General features: G+C 38.1%; 1 protein-coding gene across 1 annotated transcript in view; it reads right to left on the bottom strand.

Annotated features, from left to right (window-relative positions):
• Positions 1-331: 331 nt before the first annotated feature.
• kif16bb (kinesin family member 16Bb) overlaps positions 332-18261 on the bottom strand; it is a 48219-nt gene continuing 30289 nt past the window's right edge. Inside the window, 7 exon segments of the mRNA XM_089117409.1 lie at positions 332-2458; positions 2460-3303; positions 4484-4563; positions 13677-13738; positions 15406-15488; positions 17820-17957; positions 18051-18102. Coding sequence (XP_088973535.1) covers positions 1189-2458; positions 2460-3303; positions 4484-4563; positions 13677-13738; positions 15406-15488; positions 17820-17957; positions 18051-18102 — 2529 coding nt within the window. The 3' untranslated portion in view covers positions 332-1188.

Below are 18261 nucleotides of genomic sequence, written 5' to 3' on the forward strand. Positions count from 1 at the left end.
TTATGGTTTTAGCTTTTTTAGTTTGTTGTAATCGTTGGAGCTTGCAAGACAAATTTCCGTGTACACGGACAATAAAGTGCTATCTAATCTAATATTTTACATAGGCTACTGTAGCAGGGTCTAAAACAAAAGGGGCCATGAAGCTATTATTTAGCAACGTGATGCAGAAAACTTAAGTGAACCCTAAAAAAAAAAAAAAAAAAAAAATCTCACCTTGACCTTGGAATCTCCCCACACCATGACGAGTTCAAGATATGCTGCATACTGGTAGCTGCTGGAAGCTGCAGGCATGCAACATGATTTTTTGTGAAGCAAGGCTATATGAGTCAAAGACAGGGTAGGGAAGAGTGTGAAATTTGAAAAGTGACAGAAGCTGTTTTTATGCAGTTTTTATTTTTTGGGTGGTACATAAGTAACTTTAACTGTGCAATCTGAGATAATGAACAACACTATAAAAGCATACTGGTGATGCACAGGAGTAAACATGACAAATGCGAAGTTGAATCTCGCAATCTCATACTTTAGATTCTATAATTGCCACTGAATAAAATTAACATAAAAATGTAGGTCAAGTACTGATTCTTTACTCAGATTATACATCTTTATAGATCCATTATACAGTACTCTGAATCAACAATCATTTTTGATCTGCCCATATAATATTACCCAACAAACACCATTACTACTATGCCAATGGTCCAACCAGCCTTATGAATTTATCTTAATCATGGGCACTACTTCCAATGACTAAGACCCATTCACACCAAGGATGATAACTATATCAATAAAAATATAGTTCCAAAAATCGTTAAAACTAAAAGAATAGCACAATCCACACCACAACTAACACAAAATAGCTGGAATCACTTTCACAAGTTTTTTTTTTTCTGCTGAAAACATAGACAGCCAATCAGAATCCAACCAGCTTTAACTAGCTCAAGCAAATGGTGTGGACACTAATATAGTTATTGTTACAGTTATCGTTGTTTGGTGTGGCCTTTACTCACCCCTTTGTCAAACAAATGTATCACAATGCTAGTCATAAAACTTCATGGAAAAGTAACAAAATATTTCTCAAATTAAAGCGCCGCAGACTCATGTCATGTTTTCGGTGCACTCAGCCTATTTGTAGTCGCCTGTCGAATTCTCCTCACTGGGCTGTTAATTATTTTGCTGGAAGGTCCTTGATCAAATGTTTGACAACTTATTAATCAGGAAGGTGGCCTCAGCGGAGCTGCTGAAAGTTAATTTCCACACTTCATTCCGGGGAGATGAATCAGAGTTGGTAGGAGATTGGGCAGCTGCCTCATCAGCACTGCAGACGTCTGGAGGTTGAGGGTGACCTCCAGTACCACCAGATTTTCAGTAGACATGAGCCAAAACCACATCCAGACACACACTGCCATATCCCTCTCTGACCAGCACGCAACGGACGTCCAAGCGCTGCCGCAGGTCTATTAGCCTGAACTGAGCATGAGGTGCCACTATAGCTATTGAACGTGGAGGTGGATGATAAACAGCATTCTCATGCAAGAGACACAGGTGTGTGTCAGTCAGGACAAGCTGGACAAGCACAGATTCTCTTGGTGCCAGCTGTGAAACGGGTACAATGGGATCAGTGTGCAGCTCGAGACTTGATCGCTGAAATCTGACAGTCGTGTAAAGGAGTATTTGTACATGCGCAAGTGCCGGACGTTCACCCTGCATGTTACCATGTAACAGGAAGACCAACTTAGCCAGAGTTTTCTGGAAAGTGCATGTAAGGCGCCCACCAGAGGGTAGAAGCAAATCCTTAATATGGGAGTCCCATTCTAAGGACAAAGATGATATGTCACTTGACAGTAGCGGATGGTCCAGTGCATCACTCTCGAAAGGGCAAATAGCCTCAAGTAAAGTTCGGGACAGTTCTTGACTTAAGACTGCATTGCAAGTGTGCAAAGTAAGTATGCTGTTCTCTGTGAGGCCCGTCAGTCTGACAGTCTGCCCAGCAAAACCATTGTGGATCTCCTTCATTTCCTGAAAAGATAATTCATAGAAAACATTTAAAGAGTGTGTGGGGCTGGAAGAATCGGTCAAAGGATCAAAGGTGACCACCAAAAGCTTAGTCTGGAAAAGGACAATAACTGCAGGCTGTGGATCTGGTTGAGAACAGGTGGCGACACTGAGCCAGTATAAAGCTAACACCCGCTCTTCCATTAGAAAGTGGGCAGGGATGGCATTGTTCAGGCAGGAGAGAAGCTGCTGAGGTGGAAGTTTCTGGAGATGGAGCAAGGGTTCAGGTACAGGATGTAGTCTTTGGCAGCATACCTTCAGTCCTTCACTTATCTGGGTGGTCACCGAACTTCTTGTTTGGTTGGTTGTCTCTAAAGCCATCAAAGGGCTCTTCCATTCATCCGTTTTGGATCTTGACAGATTTTGCATGGGAGGCAATGCTACACTCTGTTTTCTTTCAGACAATAGACAGATTGGGTCGAAACTGGGTTGCCTCCAGAGTTGGTTTTGCCTGTGGTCTTAGAGTCAATTCTAACTGGATATGGTGTACAAAGGGTAGATCCTTTACCATTGAGCACATTTGATTGTACCAACTGCTTTCTCTACCGCCAGTTTGTTCCTTCAAAGAGTTTGTAAGCACACGCCCTGCGTCCGCCAGCATCCAGGACACTCTACTTGCAATGCTCCCTAGGCTAGAGCTGAGCCCACTTTCTTCTGGATGGACTTTGGCTTCTTGACTCTCAACAGACATTCTGGAGAAAATGTGCTCCCTAAATTGGCCCTCCAAGGTAAGTGGGCTATGCCTCTGTGAAAAGTGCTTCAAGCTAGTCAAACTGGGGACAAAAGCTGCTTCTCTTCCCGTGGTGGAGTGCATGCTCTGTATATGGGATTCCTCAGCTAACAAGCTCCCTTCTGAGCCCACGATGGGGTGACAGAGATTCTGCTTCTCGACATCCAGAAGCCCAGAGGTCCTGTTACGGCACTCTTGAATTATTCTAGTATCCCAGAGCCCTCCATTCACCCCTTTTTCCTCCCACTTCGTGTCCTTATGTGTCACGTCCACTGACGGAGCTTCAATTTCTGATTTATGAGGGGCTGACTGCTGCTTCCCCCACTGGATGTTAAGACTTGTCTGAAGCGATGTTCCTAGACTTCTGGCATCTCCTGCTGCGTGGTTAGTGACATGGTGCTCTGTAAGTGCCCTGTGCGTTTCAGGAACGTGCTGACACCCGGAAGGGATGCTGAAACTACTATCTGTCTTGTTTTGAGGAAAGAGGATGTTTGTAGGAGTAAGAGATATGAGGAAAATATCTGAAAGGAGAAAAAAATGAATAGTGTCAATAGAGTTTAGTTATTCAGGTCACTATATTTTGTAATATATTTAAATAAATGTATCAATGATTTATGCAAATGTTTTTGAGAGTCTTTTATTATAGTTACCTTGTCCGGCATCTTTCAGAACTGGGCATTAAAAGCTGTGAAATAATTTCTCATTTCTGCTCACTACTGTTTATCCTGCATCTGTTTAAGTGGACTGAACACTCCACCCAATATAAATGGAAGAGCCAGGAGTAAAAGCAGTGAGAAGTACAGTAATTGGTTGGAAACATTTACTCTATGAACCTTTATATTTGTTAGAAAGGCTCTGCATGCTATTTGTATTAGCAACATTTCCACAGAGGAGATTATGATCAAGCCATTGCTTTGATGCACTCTCTTACCAGGGGGTAGCCATAAATCCATGTAAAACATAGGTAAAAATGTATATATCAAAATCAATGCTACCTAGGACTGGGAAAAGGGGCCCTTATTCTTTTTAATTATTTCCATGGAAAGCAAATAATGCTTAAGGCAGTCAGTCCATTTTTGAAACAAAAAGAACAGAATTTCTGTGGTAATAAGAAACGACCCAAATAAGCACTGTCTGTAATCAAAATACCTCTAATAAAAGTTTAACCTAAACGATCAGTGGTATTACAGTGGACTTTACACTTTTGATGTCCTTGTTTTATTTAAAAACTGAGACAGTAGTTGTATTAATTAGGGTCTAATTAATTATATATACACTGTGTGGTTAAATTCCTCCAGTCACTGAGTTACTTGAACAAAATAATGACCTCGTTATGCTGACGAGAATAGGACAGTATGTTCACAGCTCAAGCAGAAGCCTCTGATTGACAATTTCAGCATTTTTTAATTTTCAAGTGCAAACAAAAACAGCTCTGGCTCCCACTAGGTCCCTGATGCAGCGGCACTGCCTTCAGGCAATGGTCAACTCCATCTATGCTTGTTTTTTAAAACAGTGTATTCTTACATCACCTGTCTCCATACAAAAGTTATAAAAATCAAACTAAGGCCCAGTCAGCCACAAACAAAAGTTAGCAACTCTTATTTTTCTCTTAGACCTAAAGTATAGCAGAAAATAAATCCATACAAATCATCCAGAAGTAAAACAAATCTAGTAATAAAGCAATAAGTGGAGGCTAACAACACATGCTTACCATGTGATTCTCTCCCGAGAAACAACAGTCTTCTGAGTCACCTTCAGGTTGGTCAGGAACCTTTCTGGAACTGTAAGGGAAAACATTCTTCTTCATTTGTATGTGTATGTATGTATAACAAGGATTAGAGAGAGGAAAGCATATTTCCTCTTACACTTAAGCATGGACACAAAAGAGCTAAGCAATTAGGTTTATATTTCAAATCACAACGCTGTAGTCTTTGTTTTGAAGAGTGATTTTAATTATTTTTGCAACGGTTATGACACAAGAGACCTCCAACAGACGGGATGGCAAAAAGACTAAACTGCACAATGTCCCACATCTCCAAAAGAGTCTATTAGATTTGAATAGCAAAGGACCCAAATGTCTGGATGTGATTAGGGCCACTCAGCTAGCTGTGAAATTAAATAGAATGTGCGCATGTAGATTTGAGGATTTACATGCAAGCACTTCTTCCTCAGGCGTTCACACAGGGATGGAAAAGCAGCTTGGTGAGAAACGAAGACGACTTTCCGTCAAGCTCAACAGGATTTGGGACAGAAAGCCAAAAATTGTATGGATCCTTGTACACAACTTGTCGGATAGCAGAGCATGTACAAGTCAAAACCCTGTAAAATGTCAGAAACTCCCCCAGTAGAAAACAACAGCAGAGTACTGATCTTAGACTCGAGCTTGAGAGCATTTCAGACACAAAGGTAAATACAACATGTTTTACAATGCAGGTCACAAAGGCAATTTCATAGAGAATTTCTTTGTTAGGGATGTAAAAAGGTGAAGCATAGATCTTTCAAAAATGGAATGCATCATTTTACTAAGGAATCGTAATTTGTAAGAACAAAATTAGTACTGATTTTACAGCATTTAGTAGTGCATTCAATAAACGTGGTTGTCGTGAGTATAGGTCTGATAGGCTCCAGACAACACTCACAATGCACACCATTGGATAGGAGATTGAAATTTTGAACCTTGACTGGTGCCAGAAAGAAACATCCTCTAGGTTTCTAACCAAGCAGTGTGGCTTCTTTTGGACTGTCTTTTGTAAATTCACTTCTCTAGTCTCTATACATCACTATGCCCTGTCAGTGATGTTTCACTCTCTAGGTCTCTGCTGTCTTTCTGTCACCCTCTGAGTTTACATAGTCAGATTCTTGGTGACTGGCTTCAAGCAGTTTTTGACATTGTTGTTTGATTGTTGTTCCACAAATAAGCATGCTATTTTCTATGAGTATGAATGAAAATCACAATACTGTGTTAACCTAGCCTCACCAATACCAATAAGTTGGCGTTTTTAATCTAAAATGGCAAATAAGAATGGGTTTGTGAGTCACTTCATATTATACTACTTGGCCATATAATCCAGATGCCTTGCTTTTGTACAAGAAAACAGATCCTCAGTTAACCAACCTTTCAATTAACATTCCAGATGGTTGATTGCAATTTCACTTTTTTCATTTTAAATAGTGTGTAATGTTCCTGTTGGTGCATGAATAGTATCTGCAAAGATTTCGTCTTTTTAAAATCAGGAAATTTAATGCCTACAGAAACGACTCGAATGGGACTACAACGGGTTTTTGACGTCACCAACCCATACATTTTCATCAACCCTCCCTCCGGAATATGCAAAAAAAGGGCATGGCCGTATTTTTGCGACTCATCGAAAGTGTGTTATTTTCACCCAGCTGTCAGGTCTTCTGTGTTCAGGCTTCCCACGGACGTTTTAGTTTGTCAACAATGGATACAATTTATGTTTGATTACATTCCTGAAAATGACGATCGTAATTTTGCTCTCTGTGTTACGCATTTTAGGAAAGACAGCTTCCAGAATCTCCACCAATTCAATGCCGGATTCAACAAGAAAGTGTTACTAAAACATTAAGCAGTTCCAACTTTAAAACCAGAGGCAGCAGTTGTCGGTCCACAACCTGTAAGTAAGACTTAAACATTACATCTGAAATACATTTAAAATTATTAAGTTTTATCAAATGCCAGGGCTGGCTTTATAGCCACTTAGTTATGCTATTTCATCTCTACGACAAACGTGTACAAACATTTTGGACCTGAATTTGTATATGTACTAATTTTGTAAATGTATTTTTTTTTGCATATTTTTTCTATTTATTCAAGAACGTAAACCAATGCCAACACTGTTTGTGTATGGTAGCCAGTTAGTTCGATGCTATTTTGTGTAAGACAAATGTGTATAAAGTAAAAAAAAAAAAAATGATAGGCTATGCAATCGCAGCAAACTTCAGCTGCTGTTATCAGTGTACTGTACAGGATGGTTTAAACACAGTTGACACATGTAGGCTACACCTAAATGAATCGATACACTGAGTAAACTAAGTTTTGTGAATAGATAAACGGTTGTTCATTATATCGATAAAACAACAACGCCCATAGCAAGACACTTGTCAAGTTTGAGATCCATCGGACTAACGGTTCGAGAGATATGCGATTTAACAGACAGACAGACAGATACACACACACACACACACACACACACACACACACAGACGTTCCTGTAATTTATAGATAGATAAGACTTTTTAAAAAAGAAAAACCATGAACACATGTTATGTTGCACCCCATAAACACGATCATGCAAAAAACCAGTAAACCACTCAGATACACTGAGTAAACCAAGTTTTGTGAATAGATAAACGGTTGTTCATTATATCGATAAAACAACAACTTTAAAAAACATTTATTCAGTTATATTAAATGTTTAATCAGGAGAAAAAACGTATCTCAAAAGCTAACAAGCTGCAGTAGCATTTTCAAGTAACAACATATCGAAATTCTTATAATAATAGTAGAATAGAATAGAATAAAATAGAATAATAATAATAATTTTTAAAAAATAAACCATTCAGAAACGTTTTGTAAGAGCCGTGATAGCGGAGGTTCTGCTTGACTCTTCATCGTTGCTTTCTGGGTCTGATTTTGGCTCAAACTGATACGGCAGTATCAAAATAATGCCCGTGTGTGTTTAGCAATTGTTGGTTTGGTGTGTTTGAATGCTCAAATGAATAAGCGCGACGATTCAGGGAGCAAATCTGCTTTCTTCATCCCTCTGTCCCTGGTCCTGCGCTAATAATGCCCGTGTGTTTTTAGCAATTGTTGGTTCGATGTGTTTGAGTGCTCAAATGAATAAGCGCGACGATTCAGAGAGCAAATCTGCTTTCTTCGTCCCTCTGTCTCTGGTCCTGTGCTGCGGCTAGAGCGGCAAAAGCCAATGTGTGCTTCTTTTAGCGATATATTTAGCGATATCTTTTGCATTTCTAATCCAAACAATGTCAAACTCGGCACTGCACTTACTCATGCACGTAGCAAGACACTTGTCAAGTTTGAGATCCATCGGACTAACGGTTCGAGAGATATGCGATTTAACAGACAGACAGATAGACACACACACACACACACACAGACAGACGTTCCTGTAATTTATAGATAGATAAGACTTTTTAAAAAAGAAAAACCATGAACACATGTTATATTGCACCCCATAAACACGATCATGCAAAAAAGCAGTAAACCACCCCTATAAAGGGGTCATAAATGTTAGTATGATTTTTACATCAAAAATCTGAATTTAGAAATAAAAGGTAATTTTATTTAGAGCAAAAGTGTGACTCATTTTTTTACGACCACTTAAATTGCTCGAATCATGACCTCAATTTTTTGGTGTGTTCACATACCCAATGCCATAAAAGTCACCAAGTTTCGTAATTTTCTGAAGAAGCTGTGATTTTTAAATATTCAAAACAGATTTCTTTAATCACAATTTATTGGTGTTTTGTGTATAAAAGTGTGTGTGTATGTGTGTGTGTAGGGGTGGGTATGTCTGTTTTGCACTCTTGATGTTTTAGAGTGTCACCCCTTCAATGCTGAGCACTTTTTTTCTGCATCGTGGCCGATTTGTAGATTGTACACACAAAAATTCTCAAAGTTTTTGTGTTTTTGTCAGTTTCCCATTCATTTCCTATATGGTCGGTCATTATTGACCGAAGAGCACAAGTGTGACTATTTTTTTTACGACCACTTAGCCTGCTTGGATCATGACCTCAATTTTTTTTGTGTGTGTGTTCACATACCCAATGCCATAAAAGTCACCAAGTTTCGTAACATTTCGATGAAGCTGTGATTTTTAAAATTTCAAAACAGAAAATTTTTTGGTCAGAAATGACCGAAGAGCACCTGAGGGTTAAGTACAATTTGTTAGTACTTCTATCACTGGGGGCACACACTTTAAATAAATAAAGTGGGGATAAAACACTTTTTTTGAAGGAAATCTGTAAAACAAAATCCTAAAGGTAAGACATGACCCTCCGCACAAATTTCACAAAGAGAAAAGATGTAAAAATTGCAGAAGACCTTGTATGTTCTTCCTTCTCTTTGAGAAGCGACCCCCCCCCCCCCCCTTACAGCATTCAAAACCCTGACCTGTGGCCCATTCTGTGATCTACGAGCACACGTGACTGAACAGGTGCCCAGACATTTCTCTCTAATTTTACCAAGACATATGCTATGGAAATCCTTTGTAAGCCCTTGGGAATTTTTGTGGGTGAAAATAAAACAGCAGTTAGAGCCTCCTGAATGCTTCATATGTTGTTATTCCACATAATATCCAGAAAATTAAATTAAATTGTGAAAGTACATAATCAAAAACCCCCGGAAAGAAAGAAACGACAGAACAGGTGAGAAGCATCTGTTTCACTAAAAGCAAATGAAAAGCATCTGTTTCATCAAAAAATATCTTAATTTGTCATTCCTGAGATGAACGAAGGTCTTACGGGTTTGGAACGACATGAGGGTGAGTTATGCACCTAATTAATGGCAGCAGTTCATTTTTTTGGGTGAAATAACTGTTTGAACCTTTCGAGGGATTTTACAAAAGGTACAACTTTTCGAGCAATGTTGCTTGGGCACTTTCCCATTGAAAATGGGCAATAATCATTAATAATCAATAATCGGGATCATTTATATCGGTCATGGGCCTTGTGTCTCATCTGGTTGTCTGTTGATGGATAAAAGTATTTTTTTTTTGTCTTAAACTTTCCTGAATCGGTTGTAATAAAAGTAGATGTAATGTTCTTGTTGTTAGTGTTTGTAAGCTTTCCTTAGGAAATTGTAAAACTACAAAATGACAAACACATGAATCAGGGCCAATGGAGACCAACAAAATTTTTATTTTTATTTTGTCTTGCCCAGCAAATCTGTACAGAGCAGGATATAAATATATAGTACAAAACTGACTCATAAATTAAAGCATTTTTGGATAGTGTAATGGTTTTCTTTTTTTGCTCTTCAGGTCATTTAGCCATTTTTGATGCATGCATCAAATCCTATTGGATTTCCATTCTGATGCTTTTGCAGAAACCAAATCAACATGAAAGCCAGAACAAAATAAATTAGCAATCAGCTAGGCTTGCAGTGCTCACTTCAAACACACAAATCCATTATCTATAGAAAGCTTTGAACAACAAAGCCAAAGACGACCAAACAAACAAAACATTTTGTAAACACCGACAAAGGAACAATTAGGGGGAACCGCGTGCAGAACATTGCCGAAGGCGTCTAAAGCGCCACACATAGACTGTGTGTGTACATGTGAAGAGCCCGGAGGTTCACAGATGATGCATGACGTCTCCAGGCTCCAGCTGCAAACAGTGGCACGTCAGAAAGAACTCTCCCAGCTGGGAGTTGGGAGACTGGGAGCTTTCTTTGTTGTCATAGTTGTCGACAAACAAGACACAGAACAGCCTGAATCTCTCTAGCTGTCCACGTCTTATTCTCTTTCTCATTAAACTTTCTTATGTGTGTGTAAATTCTTATAGACTAACACAGGGGTGTCCAATCCTGCTCCTGGAGGGTCAATGTCTAGACGAGTTAAGCTTCAACCTGTTCTAATACACCTGTCTGCACATTTCCAGCAATCCTGAAAACTTTGATTACTGGTTCAGGTGTATTTAACTGAGTATGGAGTTAAACTCTGCAGGAATACTTGACACCCCTGGACTAACAGACCAGTTACCATAGACGTAATTTGCAGATGGGATGGGTGGGACATGTCCCTACCACTTTTTTGAAACATCTCGCTGCATGGATACCTAATTCAAATAAATCATCCAGTTGACATTCATTTGTGTTAAATAAGAGACGATCTGGAGCCATCAGGTGTTGTTTTTGAAATTATGCTGAGGTTTCTTCACAGTTGTTATCAGTGGCGGAACGTTCTCTTTTGGCTCGTGCTCAGTCTTTACACAGGCGAGTGTGTCAATCTATCGCTTAAAGGTACAATATGCAGGATTTTTGCAGTAAAATATCCAAAACCACTAGAGCAATGTTATTTATTTTGTTTAGTTGATTACTGACAATATCCCAAATGTTTTCAACTATTTGTAAATCGTGAGAAAATTAGTAACCATGGCGACAGACGTTGAAAACTGGGTCGGTTATGCCCGTTATGCCTAGAAGGACGCTCACGCTGTTGTTGTTTTGTTCAAACATTATGGAATCATGGCAAGCAGACTTTGAGACAAAAAGAGGACTAAAACGAAGATCAACATCTTTCGAGATGCCATGAGCTCCACGTCCGCGACTAACGTCGATTTAGAGATGCTAGTGTTGCAGGTTACTTTCTTAAACATGTTGAGCATAGTGAGCAAACTAATCAATGTTATTTAGTTCAACATGATGAAAATATGATCTGTATGTTATTCTCTAATGTTAATCTAGCTTAGTCTCATACAGCCCACAGACAACCTAACTAACAGTATTCAACACACTCGAATGCCGTTTAGTGTGATAGTGTAAGTTAACTGTTGGAACAAGTGAAGAAGTGCTGCGTTACCTCAAGTTTAATTCCTCTAATAAACTGACCTGTTTGAGTATTAATTCAGCACTTGGGTGTAGTTCGGTAGAATGAAATGTCCTTATTCCTTTATATCCACTGGACTCGCATTGCGTGTGGCGCTGGTATAAGTTACATCGGTAACACTTTAGAATACGGTTCCTTCGTTAATGAATAACTACACAAGAACTAATGAGTAACACAATATTAACAATCTAGTAACTATTATTAACTAACAAGAAACGCTGATTAACGAACTAGTAAGTAATAGCGCACAGACGAAAGTGGTAGTTCACTATTAAGTGATCAACAACTACTATTTTTTAATACTTCCCAGAGAAATACTGAAAAATGTATTAATAATCTAGTAACTACTATTAACTAAAAGAAACTCTTATTAACGAATTAGTAAGTAATAGCTCACAGATGAAAGTGTTACTAGATACTTCTGTGGGAATTACTAATTATTTGGATTCGTATTATAAAGTGAAGATCATAGGAACTAACTAGTAATTACTCAAGTGTTACTACATGATCTAGTCATGATTTGTGCAAATGTTTGAGATTTTTGGTGAACTTTTAGAAAATGTCTTTAGTAACACTTGAGTAATTACTAGTTAGTTCCAATGATCTTCACTTTATAATACGGATCCAAATAATTAGTAATTGATAGCTCATAGATGAAAGTGTTACTAGATACTTCTGTGGGAATTACTAATTATTTGGATTCGTATTATAAAGTGAAGATTATTGGAACTAACTAGTAATTACTCAAGTGTTACTACATGATCTAGTCATGATTTTTGCAAATGTTTGAGATTTTTTGGTGAACTTTTAGAAAATGTCTTTAGTAACACTTGAGTAATTACTAGTTATTTCCTATGATCTTCACTTTATAATACGAATCCAAATAATTAGTAATTCCCACAGAAGTATCTAGTAACACTTTCATCTGTGAGCTTTTAGAATTTCTGTGAGAAGAATTTCTTTTAGTTAATAGTAGTTACTAGATTGCAGTGTTGTGGTCGAGACCACCTCACTCGAGTCCGAGTTGACACCGAGACCAGAGAGAGTCGAGTCCGAGTCAAGGCCGAGTCCATAGAGAGTCGAGTCCGAGTCGAGTCCGAGACCAGAGACGGTCGAGTCCGAGTCAAGACCGAGACCAGTGAGGGTTGATTACCAAATTTACTTTTATTTACTTAGAGAAATCCTTTTTGTTTTGTTTTTTGTTTTTTTACTGAATTTGCTTATAGAGTTTAAAAAATATGATCAGTTTAGGGTAAAAAGGCCACATAGTAGGTGGTGTTAAAAGTAATTTTATTACAATTTGTCATGCGCAGTTGCGCACTAGAAAATCACCAATAACTGGGCGTGTCAATCAATTTCAAGAAATATTTTATTCACATACATTAATAATCATGAAAAATATTTTTAATTGAACTCGAGTGGACTCGGGAATAATTCCGAGTCCTAAAAAAAAAATGTTAGAGTACGAGTCAATTCCGAGTCCAAATGGACACGAGTCCATGACAAGACCAAGACCATTACAATATGGTCTCGAGACCGAGTCCGAGACGAGTCCGAGTCTCGAGTACTACAACACTGCTAGATTGTTAATAAACTTTTTCAGTAGTTCTCTGGGAAGTATTAAAAAAATAGTAGTTATTGATTACTTAATAGTGAACTACCACTTTCGTCTGTGCGCTATTACTTACTAGTTCGTTAATCAGAGTTTCTTGTTAGTTAATAATAGTTACTAGATTGTTAATATTGTGGTACTCATTAGTTCTTGTGTAGTTATTCATTAACGAAGGAACCGTATTCTAAAGTGTTACAGTTACATCTAGTATTCGCGCACTGCTTCATACCACAGTCATGTTCCAAACATTGACTGAAAAACTTGAACAAAACAGAGTATTTTGTAATTTTTTACCCTCAGAGGCTAGGTCAATTATTTTTGCTTGAATGATAAACAATTCACATCTTCAGAGAATGACAAACTCCATGTGAAGTTGCAAATAAATAAATAAATAAATAAATAAATAAATATTTTATACTTCCATGTTGTTAGATGTGAACAGGTCTCAAATCTCATCCTAGAAGAAATTAAGTGTCCTAAATATGACATTTTATATCCATCTAGTCCAAGTTTAGGTATATAAAAAGTAATAAGTGAAGCAATAAAAGTTAATTTTTTCCAGGATAAGTGGTGTGCGAAATGTCTTTAGGAAGAAGATAAAGCTAAAGCGCTGACTAAATGTTATATAACATAATGAATCAGAGGATGGATGGGGATACAGCACAGTCTGTCTCACAGCAGGTGTACTCACCTGAAATGACTGAAAGTGTCCACGGAGAACGCAGTGGAGTCACTCGACACGAAGAGCCCAGACTGGGGAGAACACACACACACACACAAATGGATGGTTGAGCATCCATAGACACACAGCACTGTGGTAAAAACCACTCTCACAACTGAAAGACATCTGTTTCTAACACACCGCAATTACCGCACACTAATTAAAGCAAACATGCCATTAGAAAACACTACAAATCACCATCATTCAGATCGAAATGAGAGAGTAGAATGCAAGGAGACTAGTAAACATGATTGCAACGTGCCTCAATGAGCATGGAAATAAAACACCTTTAATAGCAAACTGTCTTTGTTCTAATGAAAGTTTAAAGAGATAAATCACACAAAACTATTTTTTTCTTGTCATCAGTTATTCACCGTCGTGTTGTTCCAAACCTGTATGACTATGACTAACAACACAAAAGGAGATGTTTAGTAGAATGACTGAGCTGCTCTTTTCCATAGAATGAAAATGGAAGGCAAAATAGAAGCCATGCGTGAAGACATTCACTAAACCTTTCCTTGAAAATCATTCTGTGGTTATGGCTCACTTTCACTGTATGGATAAGAGCGTCTGAAGTAAATAACTAAACTCAAACTACTTTTGGGTTATACTCAAGAAAGAAAGTCTAACTGGTTCAGAAATTACAAATGATTAAGTTTAGACATCTCTGAATCAGTCTAATATGTTCTTAAACACCTATATACACTGTATATACTGTGTATATATAGTGAGCTGCAAATATCACTCTCTGAAGAGTGAATATGTAAGGTGTTATTTCCTCTAAAATTGAGAAAAACTTGTACCGTGGCATTTAATAATTTACACTGGTAAATAAACATTCCAAATTGATACAAATTTTAAGCTTTCTTAGCATCTTAACATAAAATTTAAGTCATAAGATTCATCTGGGCACGAAATATCAATGGAAACAACACTCAAGAGGAATTTAGTTTATGCAAGCAATCTTCAAACTATTGTGTGTCATTGTGTAATATGGCAATGAGCAGTTTGAGTAAAAACTAAGTTTCGCACAACTAAAATGACTGAATGGTGCCGCTGAGAGCTCCGAGAGGCAAGTTAACAGTTGTTCGTGAGCGTAAGAATAGTTCACGCAGAGAGAAGGCGCTGTAATCTCCGTGAACAGAAGAGGAAACAGCTGCTGTCTAACTTTACAACGAGAGACTTAACAGTCAGGAAATATTTAATTACCTGTCACAGCAGTGAGAGACAGAGAGAGAGGGAAAGTTAGAGAGAGTGTCAGAGGCTGAGGAGAAAGTAAAACAGAGGAAAGGAAGGCGCATACTCGCAAACCAACGACAGAGACATGTTCGGCTCTTATCAGAAGACACTGAGGTGCACAATTACTTTACCTCTCTGAGGAAATGAAGAAAAAAGGTGTAAAAGATAAAAAGAAAAAAAGGAGAACTGGTACTTTGCAAACATACCAAGAGGGAGTCATAATTTTAGCTTGAGGGAAGTGTATATGTTCCTCTTTGAAGAAAAAAGCTCCTGTTCTAGCCTACCTTGCATGCAGAAGTACACAGCCAACTGGCATAGCAATTACAACTGAGAGCAGTTTCTGATGACTTGCATTTTTTAACATAAGTTGGTAATTGTGCTCACCCTTTATCCAGCAGCGTTTTAATACATCATTTTTTTTTTCACAAATAGCTTCAAAAGAGAATGATTTCCCCCCCACCTTGCGTTTTTCCCAGAGTTGGGCAGCTTCTTGAGGATGGTTGAAATGGAACATGGTGGCCTTTCCAAGTTGTATGTTCACACCTGACAAACAGAAATAGAAACATTAATGGTGAAAAATGCACCAATAAGCAGTATCTGTTATACAATATACCGACACAATTTACCCAACAATACTATTTCGTTTTTATACGGTAAATAACAGTGTGCATTTACAATAGAAACTACATATAGGCAATCTGGTACGAACAAATGATGATGGATAGATGGGAAAATAGACAATCCTGAACATGTGGCCAACCTGTCTCTTTCCTTTTCTAGTAAACACTTTATGCATTACGTTACTGAAACACAACTTTCTCCGGGGATTGTGAGAACGATGGGTTTCCGAGCAGATGGCCATTTCTCTCTTTCTCTCCTCCCTTTTCCTGGAGTGAAAAAAACTAATCTTGCCTCTATTAATGACATCCAAGGGGTGACAAAGCCCTTGAAAGGCCTGCATCAGATGGATTTGGGCCATGGTTGCTGTGGAAATTACTATCATTTGTTCAAAAGAAATGGCTTCAGATGCCACCGTGTCTAAAGAGGGGAACATTGGCAAATTGAAATTTGTGAAAAGGAGACTAGCATGGTTATCCCACTCTCTTGTGACTCTCTCCTCCTTTTTAGTTGGCTTCTCTCTCTCTCCCTTTTTTTTTTTAAATCTTACACCCAGAATAGATCTAGCCTGTTTTGTCTGAATTCTGGAGGTTTTACCCTATTCGAAAGGTTAATCCCACAAATGCACTTCAAAACCCCTCTGCACTCTATCTGTTTCATCAGCCAATTAACTGCGGGTCGCGTGCTTTGTCCGCCGGAGTCTTAACCTCAGTCATGTTAGGCTGTTCTGGAAGTGCCACGAGTCTCACTCTGAGATGAGAGTCACGCTGGTGGACACGTACAAGGATAGAAGCAGTAGGGCGGGACTGTTGCACTCCATGGGCCTTGGAATGAAGAGAGGAGATCTGAAGTGGCCAGACGCAGACATACTCAAAGCGCTTCTTTGAATTCCAGTTAAAACCAGAGTTTAACATGCTTCATATTTTCTATTTGTTTGCTTGTAAAGTTAAGGTATGACAACAAATCTGATAGTATGACTCCAATTCATAGCTGCTATAAATAGCCAAAAGACAAATCGGTACCCATGTACTGCATGTACTGAATTTTATATTAATACGCCACTGTGTTGTGTCTTTGACTCGCATGGTTTAACATAAACAGCCTACAGCTAGGGTATACTACTGTATTACTTGGCAGAAGCACTTATTGTTATATAAAAATTTCAACAAGAATGCATTAAAATTATCATAAGTGACAGTAAAAACTCATACCGTTATGTACATTGTTACTCTTATTTTTTAAAATATATCAAATAAATGCTGTTTTTTTTTAAACTTGCTATTCATCAAAGAATACGTTTTTTTTTTATCATTGTTTCCACAAAATATTAACCAGCACAACTAGGTAAATGACCCTCTTATATACCAAATCTTTTAATTTATTACACAAATAGTTACCACACTAGGTCAGGCTCTCATATTCGGCTAAAAATCCCAAGGGTATTGTCAGAATCTGGTAAATATGCTCTTTCTTTTTATGATCCCTGGGCGTGGAATGAATTGTAAAATGTACTTACTTTTTTTTTTTTTTAAACTGTGTTGGTAACGGATAGGTATCGGTCTTTTTAAATTTTTATTATTAGCTAATGCTATGGAGGCCATAATATTTTTGACTCGTGGCTGAAGTTAAGTTTTTCATGCTCTCCCCAGGTTGACAAAAAATGCATCTCAAAATGCATCAGAACGATGCTTTAAAAAATATGGAATATTTAAAATTTTCTTACGGGGGAGCATGCCCCCGGACCCCCCTAGAGGGGTAATATCCTTCTCACCTTTTTCACCCCTGACCTGTTTTCATCCCTGAATATTACTGATCTGACTAAACTGATGCTGTTGAATGAGAACATAACTGAGCTGGACGATGATATAATAACTGCTTTATATACGTATGAAATGATCTAATTTAATAATTGATGGTCTTAACAATGGAACTGAATCAACAGTGTACTGACTTGCATCATTCACTGTACCGACTTGCATCATTTTCCTGTTATAACTGAAAAGATGCTTTGAAACGATTTCCATTGTATATAAATAAAGGTAACTATGTTTATTGAGCAACAAATCGGCAGCATATTCAAATTTATTTCTGAAGGATCATGTGACTCTAAAGACGGGAGTAATGACTGCTGTTATTATTATTTAAAATTGTAATAATATATAATATTACAGTTTCCCAGTATATTTTGTTCAAACAAATCTTCATGGACATAAGAGACTCTAATAAGAGAAATTTCCGAATTTAAACGTTTATTACCATGGGTCAGAAGGTATGGCTGGGTCACCTCCACCCCATTGATTGCACATCTGGCTCCTAGTAAAGGCACGAGTCTAACTGCTCCTCTCTGGTTCTCAAACACACAGTGTTCCCTCTGAAGAGCTTCACCGTGGAGAACTGCAAAACAGAGAAAGCTCAAATGAAAAAAGCTGTCTGAAATTGCTGACAGCTTCCTGTCTGGAACAAAATCGATGCAGACAGAATACAAACCTATATCCTGCTCTGGCTCGGTTCCTCCAGTCCCAGCTGAAGTTTTACCTTTCTAAATCGTAGAACCGGCGATGTTTAGAAACCCCATAACACCAAATATCGATTCAATCAATAGGCCTACTCTGGTTTTTGATAATAAAAAATGTTGTCACTTGGGCAAAACTAACAAGCAACATCACATCAATGGCCCTACGTTATGAAGAGGTGCTGC

The sequence above is a fragment of the Pimephales promelas genome, chromosome 11 (assembly GCF_988280905.1).
Source record: "Pimephales promelas chromosome 11, fPimPro1.hap1.1, whole genome shotgun sequence".
Lineage (NCBI taxonomy): Eukaryota > Metazoa > Chordata > Actinopteri > Cypriniformes > Leuciscidae > Pimephales > Pimephales promelas.